Source organism: Pristiophorus japonicus, chromosome 5, assembly GCF_044704955.1.
Source record: "Pristiophorus japonicus isolate sPriJap1 chromosome 5, sPriJap1.hap1, whole genome shotgun sequence".
NCBI classification, from domain to species: domain Eukaryota; kingdom Metazoa; phylum Chordata; class Chondrichthyes; family Pristiophoridae; genus Pristiophorus; species Pristiophorus japonicus.
The window spans coordinates 227009631-227035134 of NC_091981.1; the positions used below are offsets into that span (position 1 = coordinate 227009631).

The 25504-nt window shown below is 46.0% G+C and overlaps 1 protein-coding gene across 1 annotated transcript in view; it reads right to left on the minus strand.

The window, feature by feature from the left end:
* The window catches only part of cubn (cubilin (intrinsic factor-cobalamin receptor)), a 457745-nt gene that overhangs the window by 309510 nt on the left and 122731 nt on the right, over positions 1-25504 (minus strand). The window contains exons 18-19 of the mRNA XM_070880231.1: positions 4621-4807; positions 996-1156 (exon numbers count right to left, since the gene is read on the minus strand). Coding sequence (XP_070736332.1) covers positions 996-1156; positions 4621-4807 — 348 coding nt within the window. The remainder of the gene's footprint in view (positions 1-995; positions 1157-4620; positions 4808-25504) is intronic.

The window sequence follows — 25504 nt, forward strand, 5'->3', positions numbered from 1 at the left end:
GCCGGAGATGCAGGGGAGGACGGGGCTGGGGTTGTCCGAGGATGATCACAGGCCGGGAGGAGCATGGAGAAGGCCAGAGATGTGGGCATGGAAGCCTCATGGAGGCATTGGAGGCCTGTTGGGTGGGGGGAGGAGGGGGTGACTGGAAGCATTGTGGAGAGATCGGAGGCCTGGGGGAGGGGGTTCATCGATCGCGAGGGATGGGTTAGGCAGGGACCCTGGATCCAGGAGGTAGGTATAAAGGCACTTACCTCCTGGATCCAGCAGTCCCCACCTTGCTGATATTCCGTCCTCTGGGAGTGGGTTGGTCACCTGCCCTGCCCCACCCCTTCCTGCCTCCATTAAAACCAGAAATGGGTGGGCTGAGGCAGGATCAGGTCGGCAATCCCATTTTTAACAATTTAACTAACCCCACACTCCAAACCCACCTGTTCTTTTAGATTAAAATCTCCCCCTCCATGTCTCCTTAGTATCTGGTTATTTTCTCCCCTCTTTACTTTCTCCCTCCCCATTTTATAAACTAACTAAATAGAAATTCATTGCACTGTTTGCAGTTGGAGTCCGGTGTATTTGCATTCTTATGCAGGCCCTGGACAAAATGGCAGCGGGAGGGATCGGAGCAGGGACGAGGCACTAAGTGCAGAACTTTGTTTTTAAGCCCGGCAGACTGAGTTAAGATCGTCCCTCTAGTGTGCCCCCTGCACATGTACAAATCTGCATGTTGGTCTATTTATCAATGATAATGAGCTATTTCAGCAACTTGGGTGCAAATAACAGACTTCCATTCATGTCAGTGTGAGATCAATTTCGAACCATTCGCAATATCTATGCTCGAGTGTCAGTAGCCTATTTAGATGTGGCAGCCTGATTCTGCCGTTATTCATCATTCAAGCTGTAGGTATAAGGCAATGTACCCATTGCCCAATTTAAAACAACATCGAGCAGTCTGAAATCAATTAACATTTGGTTATATTTGTTTGAAGTAAGACTATTACCTGTGGAAGTGCCATCCCAACGAGCCACAAATGCATGGTATTGAAAAATATTATTTGACTTAAATTTAATCCATAGCCTATTGCTGTGGGACAGGATGAGCGGTGGGGCTTTTGTGCCACAGTACTGACCGACCAAGGGAGATGTTTCATATCCACCATTCCTGAAATAAACAAGTAGTCATTTGAGGTTAAGGAACCTTTGATCACAATGATTACATGCAAGAAGCAACTAATTTGGACACTAGCAAAATCACAAAGATGAATGCTTTTTTATGTGGTGCTCAATGCTCTTCTAACAAATGTACATGAAAGTCCAATATTCAACAGTGCCTTTTGTTCTCAGCGTAATATTATCTGCAGTGTACACTGGTAAAGAGCATAAATATTTTGGGCTGGATTTTCAGTTCTGCTCATTTCGGGGCGTTAATGGTGGCGGGGCGGTAAAGTTTGTGCTCAGGAACAGTTTGTGCCTCAGTCAGCAAAATTCATCAGCTGGGCCCTGAGTGTGGGGCAGAGTGCTAAGGGAGGCATTACACACCTCTCTTAGGGCGCTGGGCCAGCTGAGCAACTGAAAATCCTAAGCTGAACAGCCAGCCTCGGAGCGCTGTATGAGCGGCCTGGGGGGAAAAAAAAACCCCTGAAAAAAACCCATCAAAAACATTCCTAATAAATAACTCACGCCACCACAACATAAATCGCAAAGATAAACCAATCACACTTACCTGAGGTCGACATTATGTAACCTCACTGCAGCCACTACAGCTGGGACTGCCCGCTTTCTCAGGCAGTCCCAGCATGGCGATCTACGGAGCGCTATGGATCGGGCGGAAGCCAAAAATCAAGCCAGTGTCGCAACCAGGGACGTTGCACACTGACTCACCTCTTCCAGGCAGTAATGCTCCACGTCCCATCGAAACTGGCACCTAAAGTCCCGGCGGGGCACTGGAAGCTGGCCGCCATTCGGAAGTGCTTACCGTTGCCATTACTGCCCCTCCAGGGCGCTAACAGGGGTGGCAGAAGACTGAAAATCCAGCCCTAATTTAAGTTTTCAACAGTCGATTTTCAGGTCGAGTATCCTAGTAATAATGCAAACATTCTGTATTGTAGCTTTAAGGCATGTTATGTCTGATTTTGAAAGTTTGGGATTAGATTTGTATAGAGTAATAATGGTGTCGAGAGATAGCTTTGGGGAGGGGAAGCAATAGTGTTTGCGAGGAAAGTGATGGCTGTCCTGGCACCGAAGGAGCACATGAAAACAGAACTGGCTATGAAGGAAATTCTCGGATACACTTTCCGCTATTATAATGCCTACAAATCGAGCATAATAGTGGCAGGAAATTAAGAGATAGTGTTCGCTAAGGACTACCACCAGTACCCTGCCCCTGCTAACGCTTTGGTAAATTTTACACCCCCTTAGCAGAGATGTTGGCCTATAAAAGGCTGTGGGAGGTCAGGCTCAGAGAGGCCAGCCATTTGCCTTGTGTTCCGCCTCAATTGCAGCCGTGACCAGGGACCATCGGAAGAGGGATGATGGTGGTAGATGGTGGGGCTGTGGTTAGCAGCCCAGTAATGACAGTGTTGGGAGAGAAAGGGTACGAGTAGTGGATACCTTGCCCTCTCTTCAGGACCATACCTTTTCCTGGCAGGCTCGCCACTCATGGAGAGCCTCTATTTTAAAATTTTTTTTAAAGTTCTATGGCACTTCTGCCACCCTTAACCCATCGTCCCGATCTGCCAGGCACTACAGTGGCTAACTCTTCCTCACTCGGAGAGGTGGGTTCCCTCTGTGTTGTGGAGATCTGACCGGGAGCCCACCCTGCATGAAGTATTCGACTCCGACCTTGCAAAATGGGTTGGGATCATGGCAACATGCAGGGCATGGGCGGAGATCCGATCCAAAGCACTTCCAGTAGCAAATCTGTCCTGAAGAAAATCCGAGCTCTGTGAGTCAGAAAATACTACTGTCTTCCCTTTGAAAACTAATTTTCTTTTCCTGTTTTATCTAGGTCCCGGCAAATCTTTTAGTTATGCTCATAATAAAATCATATCAACTTGATGTACAATAAATCTTATTATCAGAAGCTTCTTTGGAGCCAGAAAAATGATGTAATTTATAATAGAGAATATAGCTGCAGTGCCAGCATATGGTAGGAGCTCAACATTTTAAGTCAAAATGGATTGCAATTCCAGTTTTTAAATAAAATGCATTCCAATGTGAGACTGCTGCTTTGTCTCCATCTCAGACTATTATTTTCTGGCATACTTCTATTTATCCTAACTTTGTCATTACCATGGAATTGATTTTAACCGGATGAGTGGGTGGTTAAAAACGAAAAGGCTACTTTTTGGCTGATCGGATTAGATGAAGTAGGGTGGGAGGAAGCTCATGTGGAGCATAAACACAGTCATAGACCAGTTGAGCCGAATGGCCAGTTTCTGTGCTTTAAATTCCATGTAATACTTACACGCTTGAAACTCAAATCTTTCACTCCAGTTTCCATTTTAACCTACAGGATTCTCCACCCAGATGAGGTGCCATGCAAAGCAGGCAAGGGCATCATGAATGTATGCAAATCAGGGTCCCATTGCATCAAAAAGATCCCGATTACATTTTAACTGGGGCATGAGCGGGGAAACTGCCGCGACTGCCTGAAAAGGTGGTGGGAGCAGATTCTATGTTGCTAGGATTCTCTAATTCTGTGTTTTTCCTGCCAGGTCGAAGCACATCAGCAGTTGGTTTACAGGCAGAAGTCATGCTCCAAAATAAGTCTAAAACTTTCCTTTGTGGGGCTCGGAGGAGCAGGAATGCTCCTCTGGGCCCCACATGGAACATCGTGAGCTCCCCTACCCTGGACACTGCCCCCTACATCCTCTTCAGAGACCCTCCCAAAACCCCTTCCCTGTGACTTACCTGCGTGCCGGCGAGCCTTCCCCAATACCGAATGGCCAAACGTCCTCTCCTGCCGCCGGCCAGCTGCGGTTTTCTGTCCGTTTCGGGCGGGCAACTAACGAGTGGTGTATGGATGAGGCCCAAGAATTAAAATGCTCCGCCCCTTCAAACTTAGGCCAGCCAGTGCATTTCGCACACTTGCCCCACCTCCGGCTGCCCGAAACCTGCTCGAGGTTAAAATCAACAATTTTCTTTTTTCAAAATTGTAACCTGCAGTTGCTTCGTCTGTTGCGCACTTCAGAAAACTGAAGAGGGGTGGGGGGTGCGGGGAGGGGGGAAGGGAGTGATGGAGGGTGATAGTCGATCCCGGAAGAGTTTGAACATGGGCCTGCAGTGGTATTTTTGTGGAGCCAGGTGGTGCACTCCTGCTCCTCCTGACCCCACAAAAAGCCAAGGACCACTGATTAGGTGGGAGATGGGCAGCCGGCAATTGAAAATCATCCTATTAGTCTGTGCAGGGGCTGGTCGCTGCAGCAGTTGTAATCATTACTAATCTATTTAGAAACTGTAGCTCGAAGGTTTGTAATCATTGTTAGTCTGTTTAATATTGTTAGAGAAACCAAACTCCCACAACACATTGCATACATTTAAATCCAAAAGATCCTTAGAAGAGTTTATAAAAACTGGAATATCTAAATAAATAGTCACAGGAACTACAGAAATAAGAACACTTACCTAATTTCAACAGAGCCAGAAGTACAGGTTTGACATCCTTTTAATTTAAAGTCAGTAAAGTTGAGCATAATTTGTTTGTTGTTTTCCACAGTAATGGTGTAGATGCACTCTTGGTTATTAGAGTAGCCATTCGGATAGTTTGGAGAGGTAAATGTGCCAGTTGATTGAAAGAATTCTTCTCTACATACTGTATGTGAAACAAAGAATATTACTATACTGTATCATAAGTTAGTGTGTTACTGCATTGCAATACAAAGTAGTTAATCCAATCACTACCTGTGGAGTGGAAACATAGCTAACATTGTACTCTGTAAAATTATGGATAGCCCATTTAGATATTAAATTACTGTAATGTTTTCCAAGTGACATATATTCAGAATAATGTCACAAATTCAGAGGGTGAGACAACGGAAGTGTTGATTTCAGCGTGGAAATGCCATGCCACAGAACTCCACACATGCGAAGTGGACTCCACCATACTGTCGGGCATGGTGCTGAAAGTCTTTGGCAGGCCTTCCAATACTTCATGTACTTGTTGGTGTGCTTCAAGCTTTTTTCATATCATGGCTGGGCCCCAGAGTAGTTCACTTTTGTCCTGCCCAGCAGAGCTTTGAGAGGACATTGGCCGCTGGTGAATCATCTCCTGGACTGTCCCTGCCACCAGTATCTGCTCCTGCTTACTTTTGTTGTGTGTTTCACCAAGTACAGGCCTGACTAACTCGTTAGCTAACCCACCAGGGTGCCAATCTCTGCTCTTGTGCTTGGGAGAGATGGAGTGCATGATGGTGCTTCCTCAGGAGGGCTGCCCTTCTCCAAGGTACCCTCTTCATTAGTTTCTTGAATAGGTTCTTGCTACTGGAAAGGACCTAGAGAAAAGAGGAAAGGGACACGTGTTAGGAAGGCGATGAGGGGCTGGACAGGAGTACATGGTAGGTTTGACCATACTGTTTGAAGTTGGCTGAGAGAGAGATATTTTGTGGAATATGAAGGGATACAAGTGATAAGCAGCCATCATACTCAGTGATGCAGGCAGCCTCGCCATCGTCAATGTTGCTTCCTCTTGTTGTCCCGCTGATCTCTAGTGCCTCTTGCTTCACCTGGGCGAGGACCATGATGTTGGATGCCCCTCCACTTGACATTTCCTTCCTTTGTGTTGTGCACTCTCTTCTCCTGCAGGGGGAGGAGTGTGAATTGAGGAAGGAGTCAAGAGGAGGTGCAGGTTCTGCAGGTGAGAAGAGTATGCCATTAGTGGAAGCACTGAAGGCAGCAAGCAGCAGGTCAATATGTGCTGGGAGTGAGAATGAGAAGTGGTATAGTGTGCCCTTGTGATTGGTGCTGGAGAAGGGAGGAAAGGGACTGTGACGTGATACAAGGTAAGAGCAATAGAAGGGAAAGCAGGAATTGTACTTTGCTGATTTTATGAGGCCATTGAAGCTTTTCTTGCACAGAGAATTCAAACAGGCTGCAGAGTTGAGAAAACACAGACCCCATGCCGACGTGCGAGTGAGCACATTGTCATCAATCAACTTGACATTTCAGGACTTTTGGCAGTGAGCCAATTAGGGGTTAACAACATGTCAATTGAGCCAATAAGGTCAAAGGAGGTGAGTTCATTTCTGTAAATTGATCCAGGATAAGAACAGCCATTTTTGCCATGTGTTCTCAGAAGGAACAAAGGGCTGGCATTCAGCCAGAGCTTGTTGTAGCTGCTAGAATAAAATTACTTTAAATCTACAACCGGAGTTCGCATCTCATTGAAAATTAAGAGATCTAACAATTTTGGTGTCACGAACAGGATCGCTGAGGGAAGAAACTGAATTTTGGACATCGGACCTACATACTGAGGTAAGGACTCCTCTTTATAAAAGTCCTCGGTCAATAGTCTAAATTCATCTCCCCTTCTACATGATTCCGAAAGCCTCCGGTTTGCGAACCCTCCAGTTGGTGATCAGCTCGAGATCCCATAGACGTCTGAACTTCGGCAGTGTGTTAGTTAATTCATCACCAACCCACTGATCGGCTGGAAAGCCTACGACTCGAGACCCCAGTAAAGAAATCAGTACTATGGCAGCAGAAGATAAGAGCAAAGAATTGCCTACAACTGTTAAAGGTGGGTGGGCATCACCTGAGGTTTCGATAGATGAAATCCTCGAACAGTTGAAAGAATACATCGAGCAACAATTCGACTTATCTAAAACCTGTATTAAGATTGAACGAAAATACGGTACCTCCAAAGGACAATGGTCCTTGGACGAGATCAAAAAGGTCACGGGAAAAACGACCCGTATGAAAAATAAAGAGCGAACCAGATGGTCCTTAGCTGTTATGAGACAGATCCGACAGCGGAATGAGATTATGACTTTGTCCCAACATGATAGGGACCTGACCAGTACAAACGACCAATTTGCAAGCAATTTGTGAGCAGCTGAGACAGAAAAAGCTTGAACTTGAAAAGTCGGAAGCGGAAGTTAAAGATCTTAAAGGTGAAATTAAAGAATGGAAAAAATCATTAGCTCAAGAGACAGTAATAGGAAAAGGAAAATGTATCGGACAATTCCCAGGGTACCCATGTTTGGATAAATTAAAAGCGCAAACCCGAAGTCACGACCGAGGAATAGATACGGATTCTGAATCCTCCGATGATACAGAGTCGGAGAATGAAGAATTAGGGGTGCGCTTTGCCCCGTTTAAAAAAAGACGAGTTGTAGTCAAATTAGAAGAGACTGCGGATGAGGGCGGAACCAAAAAAACGAAGAACAGGGTGTATGCAAAATTCTTAGTTCATGATCTGGCAGACCCAGAGAAAATTGATAAATGGTCCAAGGAGTTGCCCAATCCAAAGAAAGGGGGAGTGAAAATGTGGGACCAATTGGACCGCCTAAGAAATATATATCAACTTCATCCCTGGGACGGAGTGCAAATTTTGACCATAATGGTGCCAAAAACACAAGGAAGAAAATTGCACAACAAGGTAGAAGAAGCTTTGGGGCAGGATGAGCATGAATTAAACGCAGGGTGGGAGGCGATTAAACACTGGCTTCAAGCCTTCTGACCAGCTAAGACAGACTGGGGAAAAATTGCAGCCTGCCAATAGAAAGGAACAGAGGAGGTCCTGGAGTATGATGAGCGGTTTAGATGCACGTGGCTAGAACATTCGGGTATGAATAATATGGATGAGGAAATGGATGAGCAAGTTTTTGGACCCCTGAAAGTAGCTTTCGTGGCAAGTCTAAAGCCAGAACTGTCCAAAATGCTTAAGGTAGTGTTAACGGACTGGGAAGGTAGAGGAACTACCTTTGCAGCATTGGTGGATCGATGTAACCAATTAGATCGGGATATGGGGGCTAAAGTCCGAGCTGTGCAGGCTATGGGATGGAAATCCCAGGATTCCGATAAACAGTCATTAGGAAAATTATCTGGAAAATGTCATTATTGTGGGAAAGAAGGTCACTGGGCCAAGACGTGCAGGGCAAAACAGAAAGGTCGTGGCTGGGGAAGAGGACACAGCCAGGGATACAATTCAGCCAACAAACCAGGCTTGTCACAAGATAACGACCACATAGAAGCATTTAAGCGACGGAATACAACAGAAGGAATTACTTGGGATAGCAAAAAACGATTAGAGCCCGCCCTGGCCTCCCTCTTTGCACTAATACAACAAAGGAGAGATGGGCTATATATAACTGTGAGGGTGGGCGATAAGGATGTGGACTGTCTTTTAGACACAGGTGCGGAATTAACATGCTTACCCCTACAATATGGAGACTCTTTGCCATTGGATAGTAGGGTAGCCTATGGAGTTGGGGGCCATAAAATGGAAATTAAAAGGACAACGCCGGTACTTATAGGGTTGGGTCCACATGAACTAACCACACCGGTCTGGATAGGCCCAGTAGATCAACCCCTTTTGGGAATGGACGTCCTAATCCAAGTAGATTCATCGTTGCATTTCGAGGATGGTCGGGTGACATGGTCAATTAGAACTTTGAAGAAAGAAGAAATGAAGGAACACCCGATATGGGCTAAAGATAAGAACGATTGTGGCCTACTCCAGATGGAGCCTGCGTCATTTACCGGGACCAAGCCTCCATGCACTAAACAGTATCCCATCAATCCAACTGCCATCGCAGGAATCTTACCGATTATTCAGCAATTGGAGAAACAAAGGGTGCTTATTAAAACGCATAGCTCCTCCAATAGCCCCGTGTGGCTGGTACAGGAATCGAATGAGACTTGCCGTTTGACTGTCGATTATAGGAAAGCTAACCAGTGTATTGATCAAAAAGCTCCTTTGGTCGCAGATCCCTCCACTATTTTTAATGCCCTCAAACCAGAACATAAATATTTCTCGGTTATAGATATGGCCAACGGATTTTGGTCGGTGCCTCTGGCGCTGGAGATTCGACAGTGGTTTGCTTTCATTGTCCAAGGATAACAGTATACTTTGACCCAGTTACCGCAGGGTTTCAACAACAGCCCTATGGTATTCCACATGGCTTTACAAAGCCATTTGCGAGAATTACCTCCCCTGTCATCCACAGTCATCCAATATCCTGCTAGCTTCAAACACGGAAGAACAGCATGAACAAGATTTACGAGCTTTTCTGGACCACTGGACCACCTTTGGCTGAAAGGACATAAAGCCAGCATCGACAAAGCACAAATATCCCTAGAAAAGGATGTATACCTGGGACAAAAGATTTCACAAGGAAAGAGAGAACTTACCCAGGATAGAACTGCAGCCATTCGGGCTGCTAAAAAACCCACCACTATTCAGGAACTAAGGTATTTTTTGGGATTGTGTAACTTTAACAGAAATTGGATTGACTCCTTCACACAGCTTGCTCAGCCACTGAATGATATCTTAAAGGGGAAACATGCCTCGAAAGAAGCCAGCACCCTCACTAAGGAACAGCAAGAGGCCTTCCTGAGTTTGAAAAAGGCTTTGTGTTCGGCACCGGATCTGGGAATCCCCGACAGTGGTAAGCCATTTACCCTGTTTGTCCATGAGAAGGAAGGATACATGACAGCTATACTGACACAAGAACATGGGGATCGGCAAAGACCTATTGGCTATTATTCGGCAAAACTGGATGCGTTAGCCCTCGGATGGGGAAATTGCCTGAGGGCCATGGAAGCCACATGTTGAGCGGTAATGATCACTGCGGGTCTCGTCCTAGACCAAAAGCTGATTGTCAAGTGTCCCCACACTGTTTACACGCTTTACTGTCTATGAATAGAATGTCTCAGATGACGGCAGCTAGATGGACCTGCTGGACAGCAGTTTTGGAAGCTCCTAATCTCCATATCGTCCGGGCCAGCCTGGTTAATCCCGCAACTATGCTCCTGATGTCAGAATCGAGGGAGCAAGAGGGGGGAGAATGTGAAGAGCATGACTGCGTGGAGATTTTAAAAGAAACAGAAGAAGCAGCCTTAGCAGCAGAGGAGCCTCTGCACAACCCAGACCTCATCCTGTTTACAGATGGTTCCTCCTTTGTTGACAATGGTACCAGAAAAGCAGGATGGGCAGTTACAACCTTATGAGGTAGTGGCAAAAGGATGTTTACCCTCAGGAACGTCAGCACGATAGGCCGAGTTACGGGCTCTGTCAGAAGCATGTCGAATAGCAGAAGGACAGACAGCTAATGTCGACACAGATTCGCGTTATGCTTTTGGAGTCGCTCACGATTTTGGTCTGTTATGGCGGAAAAGAGGATTCCTCACTGCTGCTGGTACACCTATCCGAAATGGAAAAGAAGTCCGAGACTTACTAGAGGCCATACAATTACCTCAGGAAGTGTCCATCCTGAAGTGTAAGGCCCATACCAAGGAAAATACCACGGAAGCACAGGGAAATGCCCGAGCCGACCAGGCGCTCCCTCAGAAGAACTAACACAGATGTGCAGATTGAAAGCACTCAGGACTCTGACACGAGACCTTCAAACAATGCAAGGCGAGTGCTCCCAAGAGGAAAAATGACATGGGATTGAGGCAGGAATTATGCTATGCGAAGATGGTGTCTGGAGACAAAGAGTTACCGACAAGCCAGTCGTGCTTATGCCTTTTTTAGCCCAACAGATCCACTCATGGGGACACTTGGCCTCACAACAGATGACGGCACGGTTCCAGAAAAGCTGGTGGGATCGGGGATTTAAAAACCACGCCCAGCTGGTAGCAGACCGCTGTGTGGTCTGCCAAAAAAATAATTCTGGACTCATCATGGTAATGCCCCAACTGAGGCCCCCTGCCCCTGTCGGACCATTCCAGCATCTGCAGGTTGATTATATATCTCTCCCTCCATGCCAAGGATACACTAACATTCTTGTCATGGTCGACAGATTCTCTAGATGGATAAAAGCTGTCCCAACTAAAAGAGCCACAGCCAATCACACTGCAAAGGTCTTGTGTAAGGATTACATTCCCCGATGGGGAGTCCCGAGTATTGATTCAGATCAGGGAACACACTTCACAGGTGCTGTCTGCCAAGAAGTCTGTAGGTTACTGAACATTACGTGGGATTTACACTGTCCTTATCACCTACAATCATCAGGACAAGTAGAGCGAATGAATCAAACTCTGAAACAACGGTTTGCCAAATATTACCAAGAAGGAACACCATGGCCCCAGGCACTACCAATAGTGTTATGTAGCATTCGGGCAACCCCGAACAGAACTACAGGTCTAAGCCCATTTGAAATTATAACAGGAAGACCCATGTCGCTGCCAGGAACTATTGATTTATGGAAAGCTGATGTTCACTTAATGAGTGACACTTTGTTTTCTTACTGTCAGAACCTAACCAATGCTATTAGTTCTGTTTCCTGACAGGTATCGGCAGCTTGGGGTAAATCCACCCGAAGGAGGACATGACATCACCCCGGGAGTCTGGGTGTATGTGAAAAAGTTGCATAAAGAACCTTTGGGTGCCAAGTGGGAGGGACCTTACAAAGTGTTAGGGACCTACCAAGCAGCTCTTAAAGTCCAAGGAAAGAAAGCCTGGATCCACACTTCACACGTTAAACAAGCACCCGTAACTGAAGCTGAAATCTGATAAGGATAATTACTTTTTGCCAAAATGTATAAATTTACTATACTACTGATTGCAGGTATTCTAGGCATTTGCCTACTCTTACTAGCCGACCCTCTGCACCAAAGGGAAATAGTTAGTACCCAGGGAATTACATGTAAATACCTTTTTACATATGTCTTACATTTATGCCAAACAAAGTAACATTTCTAGTTGTTGGGTGTGTGCACATATTCCTATTCACTCAAAGGGAGGGATTCCCTTGAGGCCAGTTCCCTTTAATATCTCGGAAATAGCTGAGTGGATAATTCATCAAAACAAAACAGGCAATGCGTTTCAGGATATGAAAGACTAGGCACGTAAATGGAAGTCAGCAGGTTACAATCTTTGAAGGGGGGTACCAACCGTGCTACAATAGTTCCAAACGGCCCCCATTTTTTGTTATCACTAATACAACAGGGGTAGGAAGACCGGGGGAATCGGTCTGTCTGATTAGAAACATCAAAGGAGGTCAAAATATGGTGCATAGTAACTGCTCCCGGAATTATAATGTGATTAAGCCACGGAACCGTCCAAACTGGGCCGATGTGGGAATTCTTAACGTAATGAGGATCCTGAATAAAACAGATGGAAAAGCCTGGACAGGCCCCGGAGTGTTGCTGACAAAGAAACAGCTAACATTCATTGCCTATAATGGCACGTATTGGGTGTGTGGCCACAAGGCCTACCCTTGGCTGCCCCAGAATTAGATGGGATCCTGCTATTTAGCCTACATTGTGCCATACATGTATCATATAAAGTCACTGTCAGAACATCTACACCGTCCTAAGAGAGCTATCACAGAAACAGAGAGGTTCTTTGCCATTCTGATCCCCAGGTATGGGACCGCCAAACTGGCAAGGGAATCCATTAACATGGCATCCGTTGTGGAACGGGTAGCCAATGATACTTCAGAGGCCCTAGTTAAAATCAATGCAGAAATGGTAGCAATCCGCACAGTAGCCCTACAGAATAGACTGGCCCTTGACTACATCCTGGCTAAAAAGGGAGGTACTTGCACCCTACTCGGAACTGTGTGTTGCACATATATCCCAGATAGCTCCGAAGAAATTACCCACTTAGCGGAGCATATCCAAAAGGAGGTAGAAAAACTTAAGCAACCCCCATCATTCACTTTGTGAAGCGGAGCCACTGAATGGCTAGGTTCAATAGGAACTTCATTGGTGGAAGGTTTAATTCTATTTGTTGGAATTATTTTACTTTTATATTGTTTGTTTATGTTGATTAAATGTAGTTCCAACCAGGCGGCTGTAGCTGCTGTCCTGCAGGTGAAATACCTTGCAGGTCCCAGCAGACCGTCTGTACATGGCACAGGGGTATGTTATGCTTAAGGAAAGGTGGTTTACTGGTTGAATTAAGATATTAATTTGGATTAAATTGGAATGAGGTTGATTAACCTACTAAAACCAGACTTCCATTGTGGCCACGATGGAATTCGGGTTGATGTAAATTTGTGTGGAAGCCAATAGTCCGGATATGTGGCGAAACACATCAACAAATTTTAGAAGGAAACTCTATTAACATGTATGAAATTATTTTGTAGAATGTTTAACCAGTGATACCTGATGTTTTATGATTCAGTTTGTGAAAGAATCAAAGGGGAGATTGATAGAGAATTCAAACATGCTGCAGAGTTGAGAAAACACAGACCCCATGCCTATGTGCGAGTGAGCACATTGCATTAAGTCATCAATCAACTTGACATTTCAGGACTTTTGGCAGCGAGCCAATTAGGGGTTAACAACATATCAATTGAGCCAATAAGGTCAAAGGAGGCGAGTTCATTTCTGTAAATTGATCCAGGATAAGAACAGTCATTTTTGCCATGTGTTCTCAGAAGGAACAAAGGGCTGGCATTCAGCCAGAGCTTCTTGTAGCCGCTAGAATAAAATTACTTTAAATCTACAACCGGAGTTCGCATCTCATTGAAAAGTAAGAAATCTAACAACCTTAAAATCACCTGAAATGGCTACCCTTCCCAGTCCCGTATCGTTATCTCTGGTGTTCCCCCAAGGATGTATCCTTGACGCTCTCCTATTTCTCACCTACATGCTTCCCTTTGGAGACATCATCCAAAAACACGGCATCAGTTTCCGCATGTACGCTGATGACACCCAGCTCTACCTCATCACCTCTTCTCTTGACCCCTCCACAGTCTTGAAAATGTCAGAGTGCTTGTTTGACATCCAGTACTGGATGAGCAGAAATTTTCTCAAATTAAATATTGTGAAGACCGAAACCTTTGTCTTGGATCCCAGTCACAAACTCCGTTCCCTAGCCACTGACTCCAACCCTCTCCCCAACGTCTGTCTGAGGCAGAACCAGATTATTCGCAACTGTGGTGTCATATTTGACCCTGAAATGAGCTTCCGATCACATATCTGCGGCATAACTAAGACCACCTATTTCCACCTCCATAACATTGCCCATCTCCATCCCTGCCTCAGTTCATCTGCTGCTGAAACCCTCATCCATGCCATTGTTACCTCTAGACTTGACTATTCCAACGCTCTCCCAACTGGCCTCCCACATTCTACCGTTTGTTATCTTGAGCTAATCCAAAACTTGGCTGCCATCATCACTGTGGTCGCTGACCTACATTGCCTCCTGGTTAAGCAACGTGTTGATTTTAAAATTCTCATCGTTGTTTTCAAATCTCTCCATGGCCTCATCTCTCCTTATCTCTGTAACCTCCTCCAGCTCTACAACCCTCTGAGATATCTGTGCTCCTCTAATTCTGCCCTCTTGAGCATCCTTGATTATAATCACTCAACCAATGGTGGCCATGCCTTCAGCTGCCCGGGCCCTAAACCTCTCCGCCTTTCTACCTTATGCTACTCCTTTAAGACAATCCTTAAAACCTACCTCTTTGACCAAGCTTTTGGTCATCTGCCCTAATTTCCTATGTGGCTCGGTGTCAAATTTTTTTTGGTAACACTCCTGTGAAGTGCATTGGGACGTTTTACTATGTTAAAGGCGCTATATAAATACAAATTGTTGTTGCTGTTGTATCCAGGTCCTGCAGCTCACTTTATCTGCCACCTCTATCCAGGCTTTCTTTGCCAGGGCTGTTGGGCATCGTCTTCCCATGAAGTGGGAAAAGCATTTCCCTCCTATCCCTGATCTCTGCAAACAAAACCTCCAGGTAGGCATCTGAAAAGTATGTCTGCAGCCCTCTCAATGTGGAGAAGAAATGGAAGAAATGAAAACACTGGTTGAGTTCAGTGAATGCAACCTTCATGTAAGAGGTGTATTCACCTTTTAAATATGGTACCTTGGGACTGCCGCCGGAAATTGCGCAATGAAAGTTGGGCGGGTGGCATGCTGCCAGCGAAATAGGCCAGCCAGCCTGCTAATCATAATAAGGCCCAGAGTTAAAATCAGCATGGCTTCACGATGATAGCGTTGTCAGGGAACGCCATCCACCTCGGCCCCCTCCCGCCCCCCCCACCCCCGTGCACCAATCGCGCTCTGCATTAAAATCGTTCCCCTTATTTCGCCAGCTATATCAGCTGCCAATCCTGCCCCCACGGACTGAGAGGCAAGGAGTGAGAACTCTGATATTTGGGGTCTCCACCTTTGCCCCGCCTACTCTTACGCTACCAGGTACAGTAACGCAAGGTACAGGTGAAGATTCTGCCTCTCACAAGGCTAAGTGGGAATTTCCACATAAAGCTGGTACCTGGATATGTTAATCCCAGCCTAAATTTTGCCCTTCTGCAAACTCCTGCTGAAGTTACAGCGAACTAAACTGGAAGGCTGTGCATTGTCAAAGCCTCTTTCATGACCAATGAGGATATTTGTTCATCACATCATTAGTCAAGATCAATATTTTGGTGCATTATTTTATAGTAGAATTCTGTAAGGAATCAGGATTTCCTCTTTAATTTATATTTGACTTTAAAAGTTAAATCATGGAATTATTTTTGCAATATTCAGTTTTTGAAAACTGCTTTTTTAGGCCATCTGGATTGTTTTAACTGCTATACTAATGTAAGGATATCTGCTGCAACAGACCAACTTCATTACAGCTCAGTTTTTATACCTTTTAGTTTCATATTTCTAAAACTAGGAACATATTAACTGTTGCACAGTAAAACTGGTCACGTTATGTTGGAAATCTGGATATACATTGGCTGTTTCATATAATATAATTGCGCACACATTTAGAAATGAAAAATAAACTTTTCTCTGTGCATTTATTTCTGCAGGCAATGGAAAATCAAAGCAACCCAGACTGTGGCCGCAAATTGTGCAATTTAATCCTCCTGGCCTTCATTAAGCAGTGGAATATCAGCCAATAGAGCAAATGGAGCACAAAGCACTTTTGTGCAGTTCTGGGAGCATGAAACCATAAAATCATAATGTGCACAGGATGCCAGAACTTTCCCTGTAGTTTAGTGTACAGCTTAGGAAAAAGCTGCAACTTTATGAGTCACTGCATAAGCCTCTGCTTGGAAGTTGTCCACTTAACTCAAATGTTAAAATTTGCACTCAAATGTTTACTAGTTCTGTTCAGTTCTAGAATATTAAACATCTCGCGTAGTGACCCTTACTTTTGCCTTTGAGACACCTTCGTGCGGCACATTCTCCACAACACTGATATACGTCTGTGTCCATGTTATCAGTTTATTGTTAGCAGGCTGGGGCAAACGGCTACTTAATGAAGGTACTAATAAACATGACATTAATGAGATGTGGCAATCATTTCTTTTATTGGAACAGATGATAACTTACTTAAGTGAAGCCAGAGCTACTGTTTTTTTTAATCTAAAGGCCACAAACTGCTCAGTTTACTGTCTCGGAGGCAAGTATTGAACATTTTTCCCAGTTAGTAGCTATCATATTGCTGCTTTCAGCTTCTTTTTTTGTTATATTGCCTGCAGCTGACTTGCAACAGACCAGAGCAGAACGGCTTTTGAGTTTTATGTGTTTGATGTACAATCAAAAAAAAATGGTAGGCACACAGAGATGCCAATAATAACTCTGTTTCAACACTCCCACCAGAAGCTACCGTCAAAGCCGCCTTTGTTAACAGAAACACCAGAATGACCGTTACCGAGGCTGTCTTCTCATTTCTTCCAGTTAGTAATAGCATATTTTGAGGGTGTTCTCGATTCCAAATATTAAAGCTTATTAAAAAGTCCAAAAATAATTTTTAATACTTCCCTTTTGATTCATATCTGACAGGCCTCAAATTTGAGCCGACCCTTTAGGGACTATGGAAATACTGTACAGTATTTTTATTGAATGAGTTTTGTCACTTTTTCAGAAAATATTAGAAACAAAATTAATTTTCATGTCACTTATGTTTACTTTAGTTTCTATTTTCTAGTACAGTACTACATGTCTGTCTAGCATTGTCTCTGTAAATTATTAAAAATGTTCATAGGAACATAGGAAAGTACAGGAACGGAAACGAATCGGCAGTTTATCGGGCCACTCATCTGGCTGGTTCCAAAAAATTTACATACAAGGACAAGGCTACCATCAAAAGTGAAAACAGGAGTTCTGGACTCTATTTTGTGCCCCACCCTTACATTTCAGTTCTGATGATTAATGCCAAAAGCCATAGTTCTTGCAAGACATAATATTAGCCTGGAAAACATATTTATCAGTTTCCTCCCGAGGGAACTGTCGAAAATACAATTCTTACCACACGCTATATATGGCTGTAATGCCAGTGAAATGAAAGCATGCAATGGAATGCCAGCCAACTGGAAATTCTATGGTCTCTCAAATGCAATTTGATTTTCTGTTTTCCTTTTTTCTCTTCTGCCAGCCCTCCTTTCCTGAATGTGCTGACTGCTGCTGAAGTGTGAATTCAGTGAGCACCATTTTTCTTGTTTGATATGGACATTGGGTCAGTGAGTCAGTGACTGTTAAAGGCTATTTGACCAGAGCTGAACTTGATACTATTCTCAACCAATATTCAGAGATAGTCAACAGGGATCACAGGATAGCAATCAAGAGCAGAAATCCTGTTTAATTTTCCTCTCCCAAGTCCAACTATAGCATCCCACTGCACACCTGGCTTAGATTAACTAATACCATAGATCAAGGATTGCACCGGGGGGCATATTTTTTGGCCCCATCTCCTCATCTGTTATTAAGCAGTGAAGAATTTCTCTATTTCTGATGTTTGATGTAATTTTTATTAATACTTTGTGTTAATAAAGCCTACGTGGATTGTAATTGCTGCATGCACATGTCATCATATCCATTATGAGCTGCATGCGGATACCTGGGTTTTACTTTTTTAAATTCGTTCCTGGAATATGGGTGTCGCTGGCAACGCCAGTGTTTATTGCCCATCCCAAATTGCCCTTGAGAAGGTGGTGGTGAGCCGCCTTCTTAAACCGCTGCAATCCTTGTGGGGGTGAAGGTACTCCCGCAGTGCTGTGAGGCAGGGAATTCCAGAACTTTGACCTAGTGACTATGAAGGAACAGTGATATATTTCCAAGTCAGGATGATGGGTAACTTGGAAGTGATGGTGTTCCCATGTGCCTGCTGCCTTTATCCTTCTCGGTGGTAGACGTCGTGGGTTTTGGAGGTGCTGTCGAAGAAGCCTTGGTGAGTTGCTGCAGTGCATCTTGTACATGGTACACACTGTAGCCATGGTGCCTGGTGGTGGAGGGAGTAAATGTTTAAGGTGCTGGATGGGGTACCAATCAAGCAGGCTGCTTTGTCCTTGACAATTTCAAGCTTCTTCAGTGTTGTTGAAGCTGCACTCATCCAGGCAAGTGGAGAGTATTCCATCACACTCCTGGCATGTGCCTTGTAGATGGTGGAAAGGCTTTGGGGAGTCAGGAGGTGAGACACTCACCGCAGAATGCCAAGCCTTCTTATAGCCACAGTATTTATGTGGCTGGTCCAGTTAAGTTTCTGGTCAATGGTGACCTCCCAGGATGTTGATGTTGGGGAATTCGGCAATGGTAATGCCGTTGAATGTCAAGGGGCGTGGTGGTCAAACTCTCTCTTGTTGGAGATGGTCATTGCCTGGCACTTGAATGACATGAATGTTATTTGCCACTTATCAGCCCAAGCCTGATTGTCGTCCAGGTCTTGCTGCATGTGGGCATAGATTGCTCTATTATCTGAGGAGTTGTGAATGGAACTGAACACTGTGCAATCATCAGCAAACATCCCCACTTCTGACCTTATGATGAAGGGAAGGTCATTGATGAAGCAGCTGAAGATGGTTGCACCTAGGGCACTGCCCTGCGGAACTCCTGCCACGATGTCCTGGGGCTGAGATGATTGGCCTCCAACCATCACAACCATCTTCCTTTGTGTTAGGATGACTCCAGCCAGTGGATAGTTTCTCCCATTGACGTCAATTTTACTAGGTGTCATGTATGTAACCACAATGTAATGCCACTGTATTACTGTATACACTCAATCTAGATGCACACCTTGACTACAAGGGGTGAACTTGTGGAAGACACTCCTTACCTGATCACACAGGTATAAAAAGGGAGGTTCCATGCAGGGTCATCATCTTTGGATTCCTGTGAATAAAGAGTTAAGTTCACAGAGAGACCATGTCCCCTGAATGTGCCTCGTGTGGTTTCATGCTGTAGAGTAAGGACTTTACATTGGCGACGAGAAAAGGGAATTCATGGCCCACGAGAATGGCCACCGGTAGCACAGAGGAACGGTACTGTGTTGGGGAAGACTGGGACGAAAGAATGGCTGGGGGATGCAGCGGCCGACAAGCGAAGGATTCGTCTTTTTACGCGCTCATGAAGGACTTACTAGCACCCAAAAAGCCGGCGGACAAAACCTTTGAAGAACTTAGCAAGTAGCATACATATGGCCTGACACAGATTCTACACCCACCGACATCGTGAAGGACAGAGCATACCGAACTTCGTAGCAGATCTCCGGCGTTTGGCCAGCCTCTGTAAGCTCACAGACGCCTGCAGGGGGGAGATGCTAAGGGACTTCTTTATCGAGGGCATCGGTCATGCGGGAATGTTCCGCAAATTAATTGAGACCAAGGATTTGACCTTGGAAGTGGCGGCGTTGATGGCTCAAACTTTCATGGCGGGGGAGGAAGAGACGAAAATAATATACGCGCGCAATTCTGCCTCTAACGCGGCGATGGGTCAGGGAGTCAACATTATCAATGCTACTCAGAGCCCCGCAGGCAGGAAGGGGCAGTCTGACTCTCCCCAGGCAGCAATAGACCCCAGAGTAGGACTTCAACAGAGACAATGGCAGGCTGAACGGACATTCGCACCATCACAGTGGACAATGCGGCCCGGGATGGGGCCATTGACACCCACTAATAGGGTAATTTAGAGCAGTCAAGGGGACAGTCAGCGTGAATGCCTGGCCATAGTCCCTTTGTTCCCAACAATGGAAACTTTAACTCATGCTGGAGGTGTGGGGGAAAACACTCAGCCAGATCTTGCAGATCTCAACAGTTTGTCTGCAGAAACTGAAATCTCAGTGGCCACTTAGCTCGAATGTGCAGGAAGTCTGCAACCAGACTAATATATGAGGCAGATGGACCAGAAAAGGGTTCTTTGAGGCAGGATGACTTTTGGGGCAAATCGATGGACGCTGAAGTTCAGCGGGTCCATGTGGCGAATATTCACAGTTCATACACCAGAACGCCATCAATGATGATGAGGGTTTTATTAAACGGCATCCCTGTGCACATGGAACTGGACACTGGGGCCAGCCAGTCAATCATGGGCGTTCAGCAATTTGAGAAGCTATGGACACTTAAAGCTAGTAGACCCAAATTAGCATGTATTGAGACACAATTACGGACTTACACTAAAGAAATCATTCCGGCGCTAGGCAGTGCAATGTTGGCTGTCACACACAATGGTTTAGTGAATCGGCTGCCACTCTGGATTGTCCCGGGCAATAGTCCCGCACTGTTGGGAAGGAGCTGGTTAGCCGAGATGAACTAGAAATTGGGGGATGTTCACGCAATGTCATCTGTGGAGCGAAGTTCATGCTCACAAGTCCCACAACAATTCGATTCACTATTCCAACCTGGCGTCGGGACTTTCAAAGGCACTAAAGTAGTGATACACATCACCCGGACGCCAGGCCAGTGCACCACAAAGCCAGAGCAGTGCCGTATGTGATGCGGGAAAAGATCGAGAGCGAATTGGACCGGCTGTTGAGAGAGGGCATCATATCGCCTGTTGAATTCAACGACTGGGCGAGCCCCATCGTTCCTGTCCTAAAAACGGCTCTGTCAGGATCTGTGGCGACTACAAGGCCACCATCAATCTGTTGTCCCTACAAGATCAATACCCGCTCCCGAGAGCAGAGAACCTCTTCGTCATGCTGGCAGGTGGCAAGCTGTTCACCAAGTTGGACCTCACTTCAGCCTATATGACCCAGGAACTGGCCGACAAATCTAAACTACTGACCACCATCACCACGCACAAGGGACTGTTCATTTATAACAGGTGCCCGTTTGGCATTCGATCAGCGGCCGCGATTTTTCAACAAAACATGGAAAGCCTGCTTAAATCCATTCCTGGAATGATCGTATTCCAGGACGGCATCTTCATCACAGGTCGAGACACCGAGGAACACCTCCACAACCTGGAGGAGGTGCTACGCCGACTGGACCGGGTCGGCCTGCGACTCAAGAAGTCTAAATGTGTGTTCTTAGCTCTTGAGGTTGAGTTTCTGGGCAGGAGGGTTGCTGCAGGTGGGATTCGGCCCATCGAATCCAAAACAGAGGCGATTCGACGAGCACCCAGGCCCTGCAACACATCGGAGATGCGTTCATTCCTGGGACTGTTGAACTATTTCTGGAACTTTCTGACGAACTTGAGCACGTTGTTGGAGCCGCTACACGTGCTCCTGCATAAGGGTTGCAATTGGTTTTGGGGGGACTGTCAGGAACGGGGTTTTGATCGGGCGCGAAACCTACTTTGTTCAAACAAGTTGTTGACCCTGTATGACCCCTGTAAAAAATTGATTCTGACAAATTGATTCTGATGCATCGTCCTATGGGGTTGGGTGCGTGTTGCAGCAGGGCAATGCTGAGGGTCAACTACAACCTGTGTCTTATGCCTCCAGGTCGCTCTCTCAAGCAGAACGGAGATATGGGATGGTCGAGAAGGAAGCGCTTACATGTGTCTATGGTGTAAAAAAAATGCATCAGTACCTCTTTGGTAGGAAGTTTGAATTAGAGACGGACCACAAGCCATTAACATCCCTGTTGTCAGACAGCAAGGCTATCAATGCCAATGTATCAGTTCGCATACAGCGATGGGCTGTCATGCTGGCTGCTTATGACTACTCCATCCGACACCGGCCCGGCACTGAAAATTGCGCTGACGCACTCAGCAGGCTTCCACTGGCCACCACTGAGGGGGCAGCGGAGCAAAGCGCCAAATGGTCATGGCTGTCGATGCCTTTAACAGCGCAATCACAGCCCGCCAGATCAAAATCTGGACAAACAGAGACCCCTCCTCTCCCTAATTAGGAAATGCGTCCTGACTGGGGATTGGGCGCCTGCACACGGAACATGCCCTGAGGAGGTCAGACCGTTCCACAGATGGATGGATGAGCTCTCCATCCAAGCCGACTGCCTACTATGGGGCAGCCAGGTAGTTATGCCCCAGAAGGGCAGGGAGGCATTCATCAAGGAACTCCACAGTGAGCACCCAGGCATTGTGCTGATGAAGGCCATTGCCCGGTCACACGTTTGGTGGCCTGGAATTGATTCAGATCTGGAACACTGTGTTCACAGGTGCACGACATGTGCCCAGCTGGGCAATGCCCCCAGGGAGGCCCCGCTCAGCCCGTGGCCCTGGCCCACTAGGCCATGGTCACGCATTCATGTTGACTACGCGGGCCCGTTCATGGGGAAGATGTTCCTTATTGTGGTAGATGCGTACTCGAAATGGATCGAGTGCATCATTCTGAATTCATGCACATCGGCCACCACCGTGGAAAGCCTACATGCGATCGTTGCAACCCATGGCTTGCCAGACATCCTGGTTAGTGAACATGGCCTATGTTTCACAAGCTACGAATTCCAAGAGTTTATGTCGGGTAATGGCATCAACCACATCAGGACTGCGCCGTTCAAGCCGGCCTCCAATGGCCAGGCGGAACGTGCGGTCCAAATCATTAAGCAAGGTATGCTCAGGATTCAAGGACCCTCCCTACAATGCCGCCTATCGCGTCTCCTGTTGGCCTATAGATCCCGACTGCACTTGCTCACGGGGGTCCCGCCCGCAGAGCTACGAATGAAACAGACATTTAAAACTCCATTGTCCCTCATTCACCCAGTCCTGACCGACATAGTTGAGGACAAATGCAAGTCACAAAACGAGTACCATGACCTTAATTCGAGGGGGAGATGTATAGAAATAAATGATCCTGTATTCATCCTCAATCACTCCATGGGGCCCAAATGGCTTGAGGGCACTGTAATTGACAAAGAGGGGAATAGGGTCATCGTGGTAAAACTCAACAATGGTCAGATATGCCGTAAGCATCTGGACCAAGTAAAAAAAAGGTTCAGCATCGACACGGAGGAACCTGAAGACGACCATGAAATGGCACTCACAACACTGCCAGTGAACGAGCAACAAGAGCAATCAGAAGAATGCACAGTCCCTGCAGTCAGCCCGGACAGGCCGGAATCACCACAGGTGACAGACACTCATGTCAGTGTTCAACAACCAGAGCCCCAACTGCGGCGCTCCACGAGGAAGCGCAGACCACCTGAAAGACTAAACCTATGATCCCAATAAGACTTTGGGGGGGGGGGGGGGAGGTGATGTCATGTATGTAACCACAATGGAACATCACTGTATTACTGTATACACTCAACCTAGATGCACACCTTGACCACAAGGGGTGAACTTGTGGGAGACACTCCTTACCTGATCACACAGGTATAAAAAAGGAGGTCCCATGCAGAGTCATCGTCTTTGGAGTCCTGTGAATAAAGAATTAAGGTCACAGAGTGACCTTGTCCCCTGAATGTGCCTCGTGTGGTTTCATGCTGAAGCGTAAGGACTTTACACTAGGGTTCCTTGATGCCACATTCAGGCAAATGCTATCTTGATGTCAAGGGCAGTCACTTTCATCTCACCTCTGGAATTCAGCTCTTACATTCATGTGTACACCAAGGCAATAATGAGGCCTGGTGCTGAGTGGTCCTGGTGGAACCCATCGATGAGCAGGTTATTGGTGAGTAAGTGCTACTTAATAGCACTGTCGACGACACCTTCCTTCAATCATTTGCTGATGATTGAGAGTAGACTGATGTGGCAGCAATTGGCCAGATTGGATTTGTCCTGCTCTTTATGGACAGGACATATGTGGGCAGTTTAACACATTGTCGGGTCGATGCCAGTGTTGTAGCTGTACTGGAACAACTTGGCTAGAGGCGCGGCTAGTTCTGACAGAGAAATAAAGATAATTCCCATTTATTGCATTTTATTTTTCAAGAAGACAGTCGATACCACCAGCGACAGAGCTCCAAGCGGTGGTGCCAGAAACATCCCCCTGGATGAGGAAGAGGTGCAGCAAATCCTGTGGAGGGAGGCCAGACAAGAAGTTGGAGATGGGGAAGTAAGACGGCACATGCCAGTTGCGGGTTCATGATGAATGTCTGCTTCTCTTTATTGTCATCCTACTGTGGTCTGCAGTAACTGTCAGCAAATCATATCACGAAGCCCTCATTTTACTTCTTCTACTGTAAGCTACAACTCTGCTCATCAAAAAAACTATAACCTCCCTTTGTCTTTTCCTCTTCTAGTTGTTGCTGAGGAAGAACACACAAGTTCCAGGACATCCAGTGCTGCCTTTCAGAGCACACACATCAAGCACACTATCCCTCCCAAGCACAGAAACTCTACCCTCGGGGATTAAGGCAGTGAGCCAGAGTGGAGTGTACTGAATGACACACAAAGCACAAGTCAGCCGGAGCAACTGCTGATGGCATGAGGAATAATACGTCAGTGGCTGGATGGTCAGGTTGTGTAGACCCCTGACTGAAATGCCTGTAACTTATGGGTCCAGCTTTAAAAAGTGGTGGTTCTAGAGCATGATGTGTTGGTGCAGGCTTTGAGGAATCTGCCAAATAGTATGCTGTAGGTGGCAGCTCAGATGGAGGAGTCCATCAGCAGCATGTGTAGGACATTGGATGATGGCTTTTCAACTCTGCCATCTACCCTGACCCTGTGGAAGGCCCAATTGGGTACTTGTTTCAGGCGAGCATCACACAAGACTTCAGTGGGCTCATTGAGATCATTAAGCATGCTTTCCCACAGTGTCCAATGCCAGTGGCTCAGCAAAAACAGACTTTGACGATGGTGCGTTTTATCAGGATTGCAGCATATGTGAGCTTCCCACCAGCCTCGTCCAATGCCTGTACATGTGGCAGAAAGGATATAGGGCCAAGCTGTTCATGCAGCAGCACCAGAGATCCATCAAGACTTAGCTATCATGAGACTGGATCCACCTCAGTCCCAGGCTCTAATTACAACACAGCAGCCTGCCCCATCATACACTCTTGCTACTGAGGTAGCACTTAGAAGCACAAGGACAGGGTCACAAGCTGATATTTCACATACTGTCACTGAGGCAATAGGTACTAAGAAGCACCAGGAACACAAACAATATGGGTTTTAATTAAAAGGATTTAAATTAAAATGAAGATAGCTCCCTGGCATTTGGGAATTCTGCCACTCTAAAATTGCAGTGTTGTTTTATGCTGCTGTCAGTTTTTCATGAGGAGGATGAAATTGTGATTTGCTTCATGCATCTGGTGGTAAATATTAGTGATGTCC